Source organism: Lissotriton vulgaris, chromosome 7 (genome assembly GCF_964263255.1).
Source record: "Lissotriton vulgaris chromosome 7, aLisVul1.2, whole genome shotgun sequence".
Classification (NCBI taxonomy): domain Eukaryota; kingdom Metazoa; phylum Chordata; class Amphibia; order Caudata; family Salamandridae; genus Lissotriton; species Lissotriton vulgaris.
In genome coordinates, this window is record NC_141695.1 from 865,994,273 (window position 1) to 866,012,903 (window position 18,631).

General features: G+C 44.5%; 1 protein-coding gene across 2 annotated transcripts in view; it reads left to right on the forward strand.

Annotated features, from left to right (window-relative positions):
* FAM114A2 (family with sequence similarity 114 member A2) overlaps positions 1-18,631 on the forward strand; it is a 219,970-nt gene that overhangs the window by 128,526 nt on the left and 72,813 nt on the right. For both annotated transcript variants that reach the window (XM_086931257.1, XM_086931256.1), the window contains exon 8: positions 8,600-8,758. In XM_086931257.1, coding sequence (XP_086787383.1) covers positions 8,600-8,758 — 159 coding nt within the window. The remainder of the gene's footprint in view (positions 1-8,599; positions 8,759-18,631) is intronic.

Sequence of the window (18,631 nt, forward strand, 5' to 3'; positions counted from 1 at the left end):
CAAAACATTGCACCAGAAAGCAGATATTTGAGCGCTTTCTCCGCATTTGGGTCACAGAAAAAATTCTGTCGACTCCCACAGGGGTTCAAGAACAGCCCAGGACTATTCTCAGCTAGGGTAACAGAGTTACTACAAATCTATGATGATGAAGCATTGTCTTACGTAGATGATATTTATCTCACAGACGACGACTTGGATACTCACTTGAAAAGAGTGAACACCATTACACTTGGGTTCGCAGCAGAGGGTTACAAATTCAACTTTAAAAAGTCCCGAATTGCCCATCTGACAGTACTGTTTTTAGGGTACGAATTATCAAGTGAAGGGAAAAGCCTAGCGGACAACTTCTTAGAGAAGTGCGCTGTACTCCAAGCTCCAAAAACGCTGAAGAATTTACAATCCATACTAGGTTTTCTGAATTTCGGAAGAACTTACATCCTCAATTACGCAGAGAGGGTTAAACCTCTCTACGAACTAATAAAACCTGATTTAAAACAAATCAATTGGACTCAAAAACACACAGAAATTTTGAGATCACTGCAAACAGACATGTTAGCAAAAACAAAATTAGATACACGTGACAACACGATCGATCTTGTAATCCGAGTCATCCCAGGAAGATGCGGATTCACGTACCTAACCTCTAATGAGGGAGAAAAGGTACCAATTTCAATTAAATCTCACTTGTACACACAAGCAGAAAAAACATTCAGTCGCACAGAAAGAACTGTGAACGCAGTGCAAATCGCATTAGCAAATGAACGAGAACTAGCACACGGCAAACGGATTAATATCCTTACTGCGGAATCCGCCTTCGAGGCGCTATTCAGCCCAGTAAACCTGCCTACAGTGTCACTGGATCCGAAATGGATACAGTGCATAGATTCTCTAGGAGCGGAAGACGTAAAATACTATTTTGCTCCGCAATTTGAAGAACTGAATGATTTAGAATATGAAGAAGAATATCCTCTGCCAATCGAAATCCTGCCTCTCCCACAATACGCCTGTATAATCTATACAGATAGCTTTGTACAGCATTTCAACGTAGAGAGAAAATCCTACGATGCAGCATGTGCGATCATTAAAGGTCGTTGGCTGTGCGGTAAATTCAGACCGAAAGTAACAAAAACTGAATCAGTAAAGTACTGTTCGGTTCAAAGAACTGAAATCAGATCTTTAAAGATGGCGCTCGAAAATGCAGAACGCGAATTCCCCACACTTATAGTGTGCGATTCTCATTTTTGCGTCAATTCTTACAACAATGCAGAGTTGGATCGAAAACGACTACAAAGATGACACAGGTGCCACAATAAAGCATAAAAAGCTCTGGAACGAGGTAGCTCTTTTACACAAAGAACTACAAAAGACTCACGTGATTCACGCACAGAGTCTTCAACGTGATGGCGTTCACGTTGCAGGGAATTCATTGGCTAATACAGCCAAAGCGGAAGCAACTAACCCGGCTTCCGTAGCCACAAAAAAGCGTACAGATAAGTACATAGACGGGGAAACAATGCTGGCAGTAAAAACGACCGTAAAAGGCGACTGTGCAGCACTACCCGTGAACTATCCACTCAATTATGCATACATAATCGATGCAAACTCCGTTCCTTTTGCTCGAATCCCTGGAGTGGGGGATAGAGTAATTCCAAACATGAACAGGAGAATATTTTTAATAGCAGACGCACACATGGGTTTGGGTCTACGGCACAGAGAGATCAAGGAATCACTGACTGAATTACAATCAGTATTCTGGTGGCCGGGAATGAGTGTAGAACACCAAATATATGCAAACAACTGTGAAAACTGCAATAGGGATCGCAGTAGCGAACCTTGCTACCGGCTACCAGTCAGAAAGAGCGTAACGCTGCCTACACCCCATCCTGCGTCCTATTAACAGTTAAGACGAAAAGCACTTAAAAAAATGAGGCCTCCAGCGCTCGGCTGACGCTAGAACGGTTATAAAAGATTTGCGAGTCTATATCGGCACATACGCAATTACCACGTTCCATTCTGACCAGGGTCCTGCTTTCAGCTCTCGAGCTTATAAGGAGGCCATGGCCAGCATGGGAATTGGGTTGCGGTATTCTTGTCCGTCGCACCCCGAAGGGAATAGTGTGGTAGAAAGAAAAAACCGTGACATAAAGCAATCTATAACAGCGAAGGTATTAGGTTCAGGCGCTGGGTGGGTCAAACATTTAATAAGTGTCCAAACTAGTCTTAACAACATGCCAAGAAATTCTCTAAAAGGTTTCAGCCCATACAAACTATTGTTCGGAATTAGAATGAACGTTCAGGACCTCGATAGTCAGATGTCAGTGGTACAAGAAGAAACAAAGCACTTTGATGTAAAAGACCGTTTGGCTGTTTTACAGGAACTGAATGAAACAAGAAAATCATTAAGCAACATAAAGTTAAAGCAACAGCCAAGTACCACTGACGAGGCACCACCCGCAACAGCCCCAGCAAGGCCTGGCTGGATTCCAAAGATTGGGGATCTAGTCAGAGAAAAGATTGCGGTGAAGAAGGAATTTGGGCCTTCTTACAGAAAAGCAGTACCTGTCTTAGCAGTCACCGGAACAAGATCAGTTGTGCTACCGCCCCTTGCTGGAAAAAAGGAGAACAGAATCGTGTCTATCGATCTGGTAAAACCACAAGCATGTGGCCTATAATCAACAGTAGGCCCAGTGGACTCCCAAGAAACAACAGAATACCCAAACTTGCAACAATCCAAGAGGTTCAAACTGAAAGACTCATCACATTCGATCAGCCTGCAGTGCACAATGAAGGACTATGCAATAATGCCATGGAACTCGTGCCTCTTGAAACACAGATTGAAACAGTTCGTCAAGAAACAACACCAGTCTACACTAATGTGGCATCAGAAAGTGCTACCGAGAGACAGATTGAAAGAACAATCCCATCAATTGACAGAACTGCCTCTGGTTATTTCATCAACTTCGACAACTTCTCTGAAGATTTAAATGACCCCGAAGTGATGCCAGAAACAAAAAAGACTTTTAAAGAAAAAGCAACGGAACTCTTTCATCAACTGAAGGAAATCTACCTTATTTCCCCTTGGCTAGAGTTCTGGTTCGGTCTAGGTGTATTTTTCCTCCTGCTTTGGCTCATCATGGTACTGTGTTTGGGAAAATTCATTGAAGGAAAATATATTACAATGGACACAGCAAGCCAGAACATCAACCTAGTCCTGAAACCACACAGATCATCCCACGTGAAGAAAAGAGAACTGTCAACAGTAAATGTCACAGCAATTCCAATACCTGGTGGGGTAGTATGGGAGAAAACAGACTATGAGATCTATGGTCCGGTCGAAATCCTGAAGTATCCTCATCAACTAAAGGTTTCCTTAAGTGACTTTGTGACACCAAGTACATTCTCTGATGATTGGGACTTTAACAGTATTAATGACATGATGTCTGATTTAGTAATGTCAGCTAGATTCACAGATCATGATTATTTACAAGGTTCATCTAGTTATGAGCAGTTATTCTGTTACACCCACTATGGGGATCATTACTTGCATAAATCTGCACAGCCTAGAAATGTTTTTATGTATAATCAATGGGAACATTGTGCTACACCACCTAAAAGCAGTTCTAAAGCATTTTTTGAGAAATTCAAATACTTCTCAGGGTTTAACACCAGTGATGCAGAAACGTTTTATTATAAACTGTTAGATAAAACAGGCATGAAAACAATGCTGACAAATTCTAAATTGATATATTCAGAAGCATTTTATGACAAAATGATGACATTTGGTTTTGATTATTGGAAAAATAATATTGAAACGAAAACGATTTGGGGTACAAAAGATTGGCAGGTGCGAGGCATAGAAGCACTGTTTAGAACCTGCATGATACCTGAACAAATGTTGTTTTTAAATGACACAATACACCAAACATCTTGTCTTGGCCTAGCTAAGATCAAAGACCTTAAAGCACCGTCTATACCAAAGCCAATACCTGAAAATGCAACAGCTGATATTGAGTTAGACGTGTCACAAATTTTACATTTCAACAGAACACATCCTGATTGGAAAAAGTGGTTAATCTGGCCTACAGACACAAATAGCTGTCAAGATAGGTTCCTGAATAAAACACAGGGTTTAAAAATGACCAGATTAGACCCTAGATACTCCCAGAGACAACATCCAGGGATTATAACAACATACAGTGTAGGGAAATTCTGCCTTGAATGGCTAACTACATCCACACTGGCTGAAATTAAGCAACACTTGTCTTTATTAAAAGATGGTGCTGATTTGCGCGATTTCATTCTTGGACCACGCAAACAGCGTCAAAAGCGTTTCATAGCGACCAGCATCTATGCTGCCTACAACGAGGCTTGGAAAGTAAAGCAAATTGAAACTGCTGAAAAAATACGAGAAATTGATCGTATTAATTTGGAGAAATCACTTTCTGTGGTAGACAATGGGTTAATGACTCTGTCTTCCAGAATATATTCTTTGGACAATATTGTATCCTCTGCCTTTGATGTGATAGACAGAGATTTGCTAATGTTACAACATGGCCAGTCTCAATTACGCTCTATTATAGAACTAGGCTGGACGCTGCAAAATCTTCGTTCAGGTTATGTGCCTTGGCGTTTAATCAACACAACGTCATTATTTTCCAGTTTTAACCTTACTGATAAACAGATCAGTTTGGCACAGAAAGGAGCAGACTATACAATCCTGAGCATCGAGAAACTCGAGAGATTACCATTGACAATGTCAGAGAGTCCTGTCATTGAATGGATAATACACGGAATTATCACAATTCCGATAACAACTTTCCGATTTCATAAATGCCTTGAGTACATACCTGCTGGCCAATATGAACAATTGGGTAAGGGATATGTTAAATCCGAATGGAAATTACTATACACTCATTCTTGCTATAGTGACAGCGACAAAAATGTATTTCTTAGTGGTGACAACTGTAAACACTCACTAAGCGGTATACTTTTGTGTCAGGGTATTAATTTACACGGAGCATGTGATGGAAATTCAAACAACCTTTCATGCCACCAGCTAGTCACACCTGCAACTCAGATAGAGCCCTTCTTTATGCAACTCGCAAACGGGAGTTACATTCTTAGAACGGATCACAGGTGTTGTGGCCTCGCGCCAGGGAAAAGTTATCTAGTACAAGTTACGTCCATGGTCAAATGCTGTATGCAAGCATTGTTCCCGAGCGGGCCTCCAGACATAGTGACTCCCCTCTGGCCTCGTCTGAATCTCTATTCTATACGAATTGATACATTAAGCAAAATGAAATCTGTACTTTTACAGACAACAGTGCCTATAACGTCATCTAAAGAGACGTATGATCTTCTAGTCGCAAGGACGGCTACTGAGGTTCATGACCTTTTATCAACAAATTGCCCCGTGCATTTCGTAGAAATGTTCAGCCAACTCCTTAACATGTCTAGTGCAACAAGCATCCCAGGCATATTTAAGACAGTCTTTACGGGACTGCTAACACCCTTCGAGGCAATTTTGGGAATCTTTCCTAATTTTGTGCACTCCATCTTTGGCGGCATACCACTATTCTTGGGACTCATCGCAGGGATTCTATTTTTGACCCTCCTGCTACGATATGGCAAGCCTCGGCTCTGACATAGCTCCCATGGGAATGGAAGAGACAATCCTAGCAATGCGCTACAGGGACAGGATAACTAACGTCCTCGGATTGGCCAGGCTGAGAGATCTAAACATGACCTGGTTCCTTTCATTCAGACCGATATGGCAAAATTGCATTTTACCTGTGCTACGGTGTATGCTTTGCGGCGATGAATGCGTGTTGGACATCTGTCTTTCACTTCCATCAGCAGTACCAATGGACGTCGATACTTTGCTCAGTCCAATAACGGCTCACGCATTGTGTTGTCCCCAGCGGCTACCAATCCTGATGACGGCATTCGTGGAGACTCCTGTACTACAGCCAAGTGGTAACAGTGGAGCGAGTGACAAAAGCAACATCATCCAGGTACAACGTTCTGTGAGCATTGCTGGTCCTGCCTTCGATGACAGCAATCATTCTCACACCTGCCAAGTTACAGCGCTATCTAATTTGGTTGAACTATCACCTGAATTTGTAGACCAATTCTTTGAGAGCCTGTCTGATACGATGTTCTCACCCACAGAGAAACAATAACTTTTAGAAGCTTTCCGACACACAGTGTTCCCATGAACTCTGAATTCGGCCTTCGGTTTTGATCAACAAAAACTGCCAGGAGCTTTGGAAATCTATTTTTCTTTGAATTGGACAATTTTTCTAATATTGACCCCTTTTTGGCACAAACAATTCTTTGCTTAACGTAAAAACTATTCTTAGAGAACAGAAGCTTCACACTTCGATGTCTAAGCACATCTAGAGACATAACAACATTACACCAGCCTCTAGCACACATGTTATTACAATGCATTTTTATGTGATGATTTATCTCGCATTTCTTCTGTCAGAGATACTTCATGTGTAATTCTTTTTGCATAATCGTTCATTGATTTCATATGCAATACCTTTTGAATGATTACTATGCTTTAAAAAACGTACAGTACCTAAATTCCATGTATTACAAGTACGCCTATTTCGAATGCATTTATGTATTTTGGGGTGGGCAATGTTACACATGCATCTTATTGCTTAGTTTTAGTAATTTTGATGGACATGAAAACGTGGAGTGGGTGTTGCGTGCTTATCTAGGTTCCTGATCGATACTGTGACCTTATGCCCCTATTCGGCTATAAATCCATTTATTCCCTATATTGGCATAACCGTTCAAGTACGATTTTCTGAAAAGTCATCTCTGGCCTCACACGAACAGAGCCACATTCCAGCATGACTCTCTGCTACTTCCTTTGCGACCAATTAGTGCAATGACAGAGCAGCAGTCACTATCTGATATTCCTAGATAACACTCCGAGTTCTTCAACAAGATAAAAACTTAGCAAACCTGGAAATCCCCGCTTGCTATGTTTTGATTAGTAATAGAACTCTAATGAGCAACTGATAACTGTCACTTCCTAGTGACATCTTTAATTGACGTCTTATGTCCAGCAAACTTGCGTCAAACCCGGCACCTGTCAGGTATAAATATTACCAACGTTGCCTTAAGCAATGTGAGAGATACGAGCTGTGAGTTCGTTGCCTGTTGCTGATGCCAGCTGCCTGCATGACCCTGTGTTGGTAAAAACTAGCACTCTGTCGCTGCAGCCTGCTATCCTGTGGTGGTGAAGCTGCTGATTACCATTATCGCCGCTACAGCGCGACCTATGGTGCAGTACGCTTAAGGAGCTGAACAGCCGTCCCTCTGCGAAGACATCCAGCAGATCCAGCTGCCCGCGGACGCTGTCACCCCTCCTTCCTCGACGCGCTGAGAGAAGCCGCTGCCTTTCTCGTGCAGAGAAATCCAGTCCCGGCGCTTCCGGTTTACCCTCGCGGGTGACTGGAATATCGAGAGAGACCCCTGAAGGAGATACCAATCCTCCATCATTCTATTCAGAGGTATGGTGTTGACTAAACCCTTAGACGAGAATTCTTGAAACAAACCTTGGCAAAACCAACTTAACTTAAAGCTACTTACTTACTCCCCCTTCTCACGTGTTAGGCTTAGGTCAGGCACACTGGGGTAGGCTTAGTTAGAAGCACCAGTTGAGTATGTTAGCCTAATGTATATATGACTGTATATATGTTTTATTACTTTTAAACCATTGTATGGCTAAGAAACCATATCAATGCTTTTACAGTTCTATTTCGCAATACTTATCTTACTGTACGTACTTTTTATAATAACAATTATTGCAATTGTGGCAATACATTTCTCTTGTACGAGAAGAAAGACTGTTCAATAAATGTTAACCCTTTATTGATACACGCCTGTCTCTCCATTCTCTACATACTGTGAAAGTAAACTGCACTAGACTGACTGAGTGAAATCTGTGTCTATTGTTTCACACGACCCTAGAGATCGACTCTTGATCTGAGGAGCAAAGTTGTCCTGTTGCACGGTTGTTGGAAAACTGAATCCCTTCTTGTCTGTGCCAAGGAAGCTGATCACTTCCTATGCAGAGAAGAAAGTTTCCTGTGACCTCTGAGCTAGTTGGTAACACAACCCAATTAAGTTTAGCATAGTCAGTGGAGGCCTGGAATATAAGCAGTTCCACGTCGATACTACTGTTTATGTTATTCCAATGCGCAGGGCCTAGTGGGAAACTAGGAACTACACTACAGTTTCTACCCGTGACCTCAGTGCATTTCAATCTCTGACACAAACGTCTCTCTCCAAAAAACTTGTTATTGTTGGTTTTGTCTTTGCATAGATAACGTGGTCATTTCACTTTAGATATTTAATTATTTATGGATCCTCGGTTGTTTAATAATTGTGAAAATAAATATATTTATTGCATATACTCACAACATGGTCATTACAAATCCTGCACTTCTCTGGGCTATAAATGGGCATTTAAGTTTGTCTTCAGCTTTCCCTGTAATGATAACGGAGAGGGCAGTTAAAATGTAGAATTGTACATGTGAAGTTAAGTCTTCCCTTCTGTCATTCCTTTTACTCCCAGGTCCTGCGAGAAGCAAAGGAGATAGAGGAGAAGCGGGCAGTTAACGCATTGGAACCAGATGCTGAGAGGAAGGCACACTATGGAGTGCTCTTTGATGATTTTCAGGGTCTCGCTCACCTCGAGGCTTTGGAAATGCTGTCTAGGGAAAGTGAAGCCAAGGTAGGAAGGGGGTATGTATGCCCATTGCAGTACATCTAAAATGGATGTTACCCATCGCTAATTGTGAAATGTCCTTATTGTAATGGAAGTGCAGTACCCTCAGTGTTTAGTACCCTTAGTGTTTTTGGGGAAGTGTGGCAAATTCCTAAACTGTATGTTCTGGAAATTTGTTGTGTGATAGTTGTTATTTATATGTATGTTCATTCTATGTGTCTTGGGGCCAAAGAGAAGGGGGTTCGGATGTAGTGCATGTATTTTCTATGGTATAATGAAGTGCTAGACTTTAGTGATGTGTCTTTAATTTACTTGTTTATCCAGTTGTGCTTCCCAGCACAGGTGTCTGATATTTTATCATTTCTTTCTTTTTTGATTTAAATGAAAGGAGATGTCATGAATTTGTTTTTGTGTAGTATATGTTATATCAATGTGGATGCTGAGTTAAGAAAGTATTTGTTGCTGCATTGAAAGTGCTCTGTGTGGCATGTGGGATGAACTGTCAGAGGGGACAGTTCATGGGAGATGCAGGCATCAGACCAGTCTTGCTTGTTATGTTATCTTAAATTATGAACAATAATCAAACTACTAATACTTACCAGTCAGAATCATGGAGTCCTAACTGAATATCAAAAATCAGAAGGCTGGACAAACTTATTTAGAAGTCATAAAAACACCCAGGACCGCAAATGGGAATCTGTGATACACCTAGATTTCCATTCAAACGTCTCATTTAATACATTTTTATGGATTACACGAGGAAGTTAACAGATCAGTGCATTTGAACCACAAACTTGTTGTTTTAATTTTGTAAATGTATGTTCCTATTGGAGAAACCCTTTCCAGTGCACACAAAATGTAGGAGTGCCCTCTTCTCTTTTCCGTCTTTGAAACACTCCCGTCTTTTGCAAGAGTACATGTTAATTTGTTCCCAGGGTGAGAAATAACCTGTAAGATGTTTGCCAATACTCCCAAACCCATGAGGTTGTAGTTGTTGAATGTAATTTGCATGGCAATGCCATCTGTGACAATCCCTTTCCCATCCCTGATTCCAAACTTAGTGAGCAAAAACGTTATCCTGGTAGCACATTTTGCACAGTGTTATGTTACATCTGCAGGCATACATCTCAACATATGCTGATTCTAAGAGTGGCATGCAAATGCTTTTTATTGTTGTGAGGAAATGAGGTCTATTCTATGGTGTGGTTGTGCGACCTCACCATGTAAAACACTTCCTAACCCCTTTAGGACCAGAAGGTTTCGTTTGTTAACTCTCCTGCTCAACCCAGGGTAACTGTGGCTCAGTGCAGCAAGGCTTACACAAAGGAACAAGTGTAAGCATTTAAACAGCACCAACATAATTGAATTTGAAATAAGACACTCAAGAAATCCAAAGCCAATTTATAGAGCAGAATTTTATATATTTTTAGACACCAAAACAAAAGAGCCACCGGAAAGACCAGGAGATATAGACTTTAAAAGGGACAGTATTTCACAGCTTTTAACCCAACTGCGAGCAAGCATTGGTTAATTCAACAACTTAGACACTTAGAAACTTTTTCAGCTAAAAGTTGGGTTAGTTGAATTGTGGTCGGTTCGAGTTACTGTGGGTGACCAACTCCAGCCGTGAGCCAGTGACGGGGCCTGTAAGACCATCAGAAACAGTTAACTTCAAAGAAGAAGCAGTCTCCAGTCAGTTCTAGACACATTTATCTCCTTGCCGTAGACTCCTATGGAAGTGGTCCTGAAGCAAGGGATACAACATGCTGGAGATTCCCAAAGATGCTGTGAATGTGACGTGTTCAAGGGGGAATTTTTTCAGCTACTCCTTGGTCCACAGGATTGGTGAGGTGGTACTGGCCACAGCGGTTGAAGTCCCCCGAAGTCCTCTCGAGCCTGGCAGAAGTCGTCGCCCTGGGTGACTAATCATCCAGTGTCTCAGTCACTGCTAAATCCTTCTTTGGGCTATAGCTTGGCTTTTAGGCGACCAAGGTGCAGTCCAATGAGTCTCCCAGGTCCAGCAGACTCGGGTGCAATTTCTGAGCACTGGGTCTCCGTCCCGGGTACTGAACGGCTGTTTGGAGTGGCAATCTGGTGATCTGGTCTACCACTCACCCATGGCAGACTCCTTCAATTGTTGTAGCCCTGTGCTGCAAATAAGTCAGCCAAACGACCCCTGGAGTCCCTTTCTTTAACTGGGCTCGGGAAATGACTTCTCCCTGAGCAGGACACCGCGTGCACATCCCTTTTATTTTGCAGGCCAGCAGGTGCAGTCCACGTAAGTGGAACCTCTCTTTGCCAGGAACTTGCTGCAGCTGGGAGGTCATTCTTCCAGTCCCGTCAAAATATGAGTTCAAGGTGCCAAGGGTGCCCTTTTTATACTTAGAAAATATACTCAAGGTTAAGATTTGGTTCGCAGCCAACGGACTGCCAGGTTTCCTTCCTCTGATGACCACTTCATGTGAAGTCTGGCATCTGCCTATCCCAAGAAGTAACATCCTGCTCACTTCCAACATGGGGGAGCCCCTCTCCTGGTGTCCTGAATTCACTAGCCCAACCCAAAGGTGTGGTTACCATGTGATGCCATTATACAGTGAACACTGTTCAAGTTGTTCTGGGAACTGTACCATATTGCTTTCTGATATTCATTACTTTCATTCTCGCCTGTTCTTTAAGCCACTTAAACATGCCCTCCACAGTGTATTCGAATAATACTGTCACTCACTCAGGTTATGCAACCTGTTCTTGTGAGAATATGACCAATGTGTGCTCTCTCCAATGCCATATTAAACACATAAATTATATTCATTATGACACATTTGTTGTATGAGAGTTTCAACATAGTAATAAGCAAGGTTTTTTGCTTTTGTAGTGCCACAGTGTCCATCTAGGCCTGCAATTTTCTCTATATGTTTGTCCAACATAAAATAAGAGTGCGTAGCTATGTGTCTCTTTATTTGGTAGACATTTCACACAGTAGAAATTTAGTAATCTTTTATGTATTACTTTTATTGTTTTTACCTTTGAGTAAAATTTGGGAGTTCAGTGCTAGTGGTAACCAGTTGGATTAAACTGAGTTTGTATTGGGACTTACTTGCACTATGAACTTGCTGGTTGGTGAAGGAATAATAGCAGTGCAAGAAATGTAGTTACTTGTTAAGGGTGGTGAAACCCTACTTAAGCAGCAACCGCAATCCTTGTCAGGTGAGGCACAAGCAACCCCCAAATTAACCTGTGCCTATTCCTTTGGAAGCTTGGCACAGAGCAGTCAGTCTTAACTGAGAAGCAATGTTTAAAGAATTTATGCAGCACTTAAAACATTCATAAAGTGAAAACACAAAAAGATCCCACTCCAATTTAGAAAAATAGAGCAACATTTAATAAATTAATCAAGACCAAAATGGCAAAATCCAATCATACAACAAGAGATATGCAATTTTAAAGATTTAATTGAAAATAGTGCCATAAAGCCCAAATCGCCACTCGTGGCTTTCTGGTCATGTGAGACCGGGAGAAAGGCACAAGTTCAGGCCAACGACGGTGGAGAGTGGGTCAGATACAGGGACCAGGTTAGTCAAGCTGAAAAGTAACCTTCCGAGTCAAGCACAGAATCCCATTCATGGTGGTGGGGGCAGCGACGATCAGGGAAGCGTTGCAGATGTTGTTGCTGTAAAGCGAGGATCCTGTTGTTGTCGCATATAGTCAGGCCAGAGCTTTGTGGTGGCAGTCGATGATGTAGCGCAAAGGGTTTGGTCGGCAAAACTTTGAGGTGGGCAGTGTGAGCAACAAGGTTTTTTGCAACAACAGGCAAGTTTGTGGTTGCGAAGAGGCCACAAACTTCATTTCAGCTCCACTGAGGCCAAATCAAGGGTCCAGGACCTGAGGGGCACCACTTGGGGGTCAGGGCCTTACTCCAGCTGGTTATGGGGGCTGGTTCAGGTGGTTGGGAGTCTGTTATGTCACTGTGGCTCCGATCAGGAGGCCAGCTGACTAGTCCTTGAAGTCACGCTGGGGCACCTGGGTTCAGGTCAGGTCTAATCCTTCTGTCTCAGGCAGAAGGGCAGCAGGGCAGACGTCCAGCAAAGCAGCCATTCAGAAAGGCAGTAATGTAGCAAGCCAGCAGCCAAGTAGAGTGGTAGTCCTTTCAGTAGCACAGCAGTCCTTCTTCCTGGCAGAGTCTCCTCAGTTCCAGAACTGAGGAGTTGGTGTCTGAGGCCTTATATTTATACCAGGGGCCTCCTGGTAGTGGGAGACGCTTCTAGAAAGGTTTCTCTTTGAAGTGCATCAGTTTCCTGCCTTCCCTACCCTGGCTCCAGACCAGAATTCTCCAACGAGTAGCTTGCGATCTACTGGTAGCTGTCAAGCTACCTGTAAGTAGCTCTCCTGTGTCCAGCCCAGCCTACTAAATTGGAACCCTTTGCTCGGTTGAATTATTATATGCATTCCAAAATGTAAATGCATATATTTGAGACACAAATGTGTGTTTTTCCACAGCTCATAAGCTGACGTTTGTAAATTAATGGTTGGAGTTTCATAATATGTTTAAACTGATAAACTGAAAGGTGTTGGGGAGACTTATTAGCAAGTTTAGTGACTTGGTACCAGAGGCATTGCAGTTACGGCTGGCATGTATATACAATGCTGAAGCATTGCAAATTGCTGAAACCTTTTTCACAATAATACTGCCAACCTTGCCAGATAAACTGAGGTGAGGTAATATGCATAGAGTGGTCATCTTGTCTGATATGGTCACTATTAGCACCCCAATGATATTAGTATTTTGTTATTGTAGGAAGGTGGATACCTGACTATGGTTGCCCCCAACTTTTTTGCCTGGTGTTTTGCTGGTTTTCCGACTTAGTTGACCTGGGGCCCTGCCAATCAGGACCCCAGGCCTACTGCTCTCTCTCTAAAATGGATTCCATGTACCTTAGGTACATTTCCAATTGGAACTGGGCCACCTTATCAGACCCTGTAACTCAGGGCATAGGTGTACCCAGGGCCTACCAGGGGCTGAAGCATGTATTATGCCACCCCTGGATGGCCATCTAAATCTGACACAACTGGCTGCACGACAGCTGGGGCAAGGTGGTGTAATCACCCCTTGCTTTAGATATAGTATACCTATATCTAACCCTAAAAATGGACACATGGATTCCTATCCGTCACTCCTATGGCAGGCCTTGACAATCCTGAAGGCAGAGTGCATGGAATCGTATGAGATGGTGCTCTGGCATGAGCTGAGCCCATTTGCAGCTTGCGGAACCAAGTCCTAATAGCTGTTCCATGATAACGCATACCATATACTCCTAAGTGCATTATAATCCTCGCGGTTAAATGCTATCTTTGGTATTGCTTTATCAAAACATGTCGAGTAAGGTGTCATACGAATTGGAATACTAACCCCTCGCCAATTCTGGCGACGGGGTTAGCATTCCACCCTTCTAGAGGGACACGACATGTATGTAACTGTGAACCCCGGTTAAAGTTAACTCAAGCCTCAGCTCCACAAAATAGATGCTGCCACCACAGACACGAGTCTGACCTCCTGCTGCTGGGAGTCCTTCCAGCGAGGAGAGCTTGGACAAAGGGTTTCCTGTCAGGGGCGGTGCTAGCACCATCCCAGATAGGGTTTTGTGTATCCTGGGTAGGCAGGGCTTTACAGGAAGGTGACTGCAAGTGGCACCCCGGTGCTCACTACGCATCTGCCGGCTAGAACCAGTTCCAGGGGCACACCAGCCCCTGACCTGGGGAAAGTCCGGCATGGGAGAGGGGTGTAACCACCCCCCTTCCTGGTCCCACCCCTAGGGCAGGACCTAGTCGCATACCCACCCCTTTCTTTAGGATAAAGGCAGGAGCGGGGACCCTTCCAAATTAGATCATCTTTGAATCAAGAAACTACTTTCCACGAAAGGAACTCTCGACTCTTCTCAAGATTTCTCCCTTGTGACTAAGGAGTAGTCACCCTGCATCCGCAGGCACCATCTAAGAATTCTGCGGTTTGCTGCACGTCCTTCCTCAGGAATCCGACCGACCAGCACGACGAGACCCGGCTTCCCTGGCACCTCTGACCTCTACCTACCTCTACAGCTAAGCTGAGAACCGTAGGTGCGACGAGACCTCGAGGGACCGGCCATCATCCGAACTGCACGACTTCTAACCAGCACGACCGCCGAGGGATCCTCTGGTGAGTGCTTTGGAGTCCGAGAAGCCCCGACCCTGAGCAGCTCCAGCACCGAAGTCCAGCCCCCCAGCATCTCCACGATCTGCGTGGGGCCCTTCTGCTTTTTGGCTGCTCACCGCGTTGTCTGGCTACTAGCCCGCTGGCTTGTGGCCTTCCCGACGACTATCAACGACGACAACACTGCTGGTCTGGTTGCTCCAGACTGGCCCTTGCTCCCTTCCAAAAGAGGAGCACCCCGGACCCTCCTGGTCCACTCCAGACGCCATTTTAGGTCCACTGCGTGGGCTTGAATTTGCCAAAACTTGTTGCCCCAATCCTGGGTCCAGCGACGTCGACAGCATCAACCATCGTGGGACAGCTCGCACCTCCATCCTGGTCGCCGACAACGCCTCCTGGTCCGTGAGACTGCAGAGCCCAGCGTCGCCCACTCACCTGGTCGAGGTGACTACCATCCGGTGCCCTCCTGGTGCCATCTGATCACTGGCTAGTGGTCAAGAACTTGGTCCCCTCTGCTTTCAGGTGTCACCCATCTTCGATCCAGGCTTGGATCACTCGAACAATCTTCCCTGGTCGCCTGCCAGCAACTTCTTTCTTCAGGCTCCTGGTTCGTCAACGAGGATTCCCGACGTCTTTTCAGACCTATGCAGCTTCAGCCCCTGGGCTAGGTAACTTCGGCATTTCGGTGCCCCAGCATAGCCTCACTATCCAAGGGTCCAGATCCACTGTCGTTTTCGACCTACCTTATCGGGTTCGCCCGAGAACACTAACTTTGCCTTTACTAGCTCCTATAGACTTTGTCCCGCATCCCGCGTGAGAGTGCACACTCTGCACCCGAGTCCCCTAGGCCTCCTACTAGTAATCTGAAGGTTCAGTAACGTAGTCCTAGCGATTCCAAAGCCTATTAGTACAGTACTTACCTCCTAGTAATTTCGCATTCCACTTCCATAGTATATGGTTTTTCGTGCCCCTCGGGCATTTGTGTAAATTGTGCAACTTAAAGTATTTTTGTAAGAGTTTTGTTGTGTGTTTAGTACCCTGTCCTCATAAAGAGTACAGGGCTGTTGTGATCTAAATAAATACACTGTTTATTTTCATAACACTTTTGTGGTGTCCTTTCACTTGGTGTTCAAGGGGTATAGGTGATGGTATAACACCTGGCTTAACACGCCCTCTAGAGTTTAGCCCGAAGACTGCTCGTATCCACGCTACTAGGATAGCTGGTCTATAAGGTTGACTTACAACCCATCACCATAAGGGTTGTTTGGACTGATACAAAGTGCTCACTAGAATAGTGAACATTATATATCAGGCCAACTTCTCACATTGGTGAGCAACGGTTGGGATTTGAGCTTGCTGTTGTTTTACCACACGTATCCTAAGAATATCTTGTGAAAGATCACATAAGTACTTCAGGTACATATAACTTAGCTTAGAATACTCTGAATTCTACTGAACCAGCTGTTGTAGCTCCTCAAGGCTTAGCACACCTTGGCTACAACTCTTAGCAAGGGATCAGTAGGCAAACAAATAGTGTAGGTAGGTGCATCACTTACACCACACTAGAAACAGCATGTCAGACAAAGGAGGAAACTCTGAGTCTCCCCTTGTGTCAGTGGACCCTCCACAGGTCACTTCCAGATATGCTGCTCTTAGCTTCCAGGAGATGAGACAAGTGTGTACCTCCAGGAAGCTAAAACAGGGTTCTAACCCTACAATCCCATTGCTGATTGGTCTCTTAGAGACTTATGATGCCAGGAGGGCTGGTAACCCAGACCCTTCTAATCCAGATGGGACAATGCCTCCCCTAGAGGGAACCTCAGGTGACCCTGACCTTATCCATCTCTCTGCAGAAGGTGAAGAGGAGGATGAGGATCTAGAGCCATCTGAGGACGAGGCAGACAAAGGTCCAGAAGTAGTTAGCCAGCTAACTAGGGCCAACTTAAGCAGGCATGAGAATGGTACTAGGAGACCCCTGGGGCCCCTCTCAGGCCAGCTTAACATTGGGAATGGACGAGTTAGGTCTCTATCCCGAGGCTCTAACAGATCCATTCGAACCAATGGCTCTCAGGCCTCTTCTCACAGAGGGATGACATCCCCTCAGAGGAGAGTGTATGAAGCCAAAGTGAGGGAAGTCAATCTGAGGATTGAAAGGGAAGAACTTGCCCTGGCCAAAGAGAGACTTGCCTTTGCTAGAGGGCAAAAGTTAAGTGGACTAGATTCCACTGGTGGCAGCATTCCCCCAAGGGAAAACAGGAGTTTAGATACTAGACACCTGAGTAAGATAGTGCCCCCCTTTAAGCAAGGGGATGATATCCACAAATGGATAACTGCTTTGGAGAGGGCTTGCACTGTACAGTGTGTCCCCCAGAGTCAGCGGGCAGCTATCTTGTGGCTCTCCTTTGAAGGTAAAGGTAGAGACAAGCTCCTCACTACTAGAGCTGAGGATGCTAATGATTACCAAGTCCTGAAAAATACACTGGTTGATGGGTTTGGTTTAACCACTGAACAGTACAGGTTGATGTTCAGAGATACCCAGAAAACTCAGTCTCAGGATTGGACTGACTTTGTTGATTGTGCCACTAAGGCTTTTGAAGGCTGGCTACTGGGAAGTAAGGTTACTGATTTTAAAGGATTGTACAATCTAATTATGAGAGAGCAAATCTTAAGTAACTGTCAGAACCAGTTATTACACCAACACCTGGTAGACTCTGATCTGACCTCTCCACAAGAATTGGGTAAGAGGGCAGACAAATGGGTCAGAACCAGGGTCAGGCCTAAGAACCAGGGTGCTGACCAAAAGAAGGAATCAACCAAGCCTCAAGAGAAGGGTGGGAATAAATCTTCTGATCAAACCACAGGGCCCCAAAATTCCTCTGAAAAGGGTGGGTCCCAAACTTCTCCCAAAACCCAAAAGAAACCTTATTGTCATACCTGCAAACAGGTAGGCCACTATAAAAGTGACAGCAGTTGTCCCAAGGCCAACAACAATAAGGAGAACATACCCCCAGGTAATACTCCCAGACCTCCTGTTACCACTAGTGGTAATCCCCCAGGTGGTGGGAGTGCCCCCAAGAATGTGGTGGGCATTACTTTGGGAAACCAGGTGGACTATGGCCTAGCCAGGTCCCCTAACAACACTCTTGTCTGTGAGACTGGCATGGGGTTTGCCAACTTCACTACTGGTTCCCACATTTTGGGAAAGTATAGACAAGAGCCCTCTATTAATGGTCAGAAAGTTGAGGCATACAGAGACACAGGGGCCAGCATCACCATGGTGATTGACCATCTGGTCCCCTCTGCTCAACTGACCCCTGGTTTTCTTTATCAGGTGACAGACGTTCATGGAGTGAAAAGAAGGCATCCCATGGCAGTAGTCGAGCTCAGTTGGGGTAATGTCACAGGGGCCATGAGAGTGGCAGTGACAGATAACCTACCTGTAGATTGCTTACTGGGGAATGACCTGGAACTCTCAGCATGGGCTGAGGTGGAGCAAAAACTCACTCCAGGATGATAGGCCTACCTAGAAAGGTTAGTGGGGCAGTAATAGCTACAGCCCCAGTCCAAGCACCATTCCTCCCTGAAAAGGTTGGAAGAGCAGTGGTAGCCACTGCCCAGGCTCAGACAGACTTTCCTGAACAGGATAGGAGGGCTGTGACAGTCACAGCCCAAACACAGACTGAGTGCCCTCCTGAAAA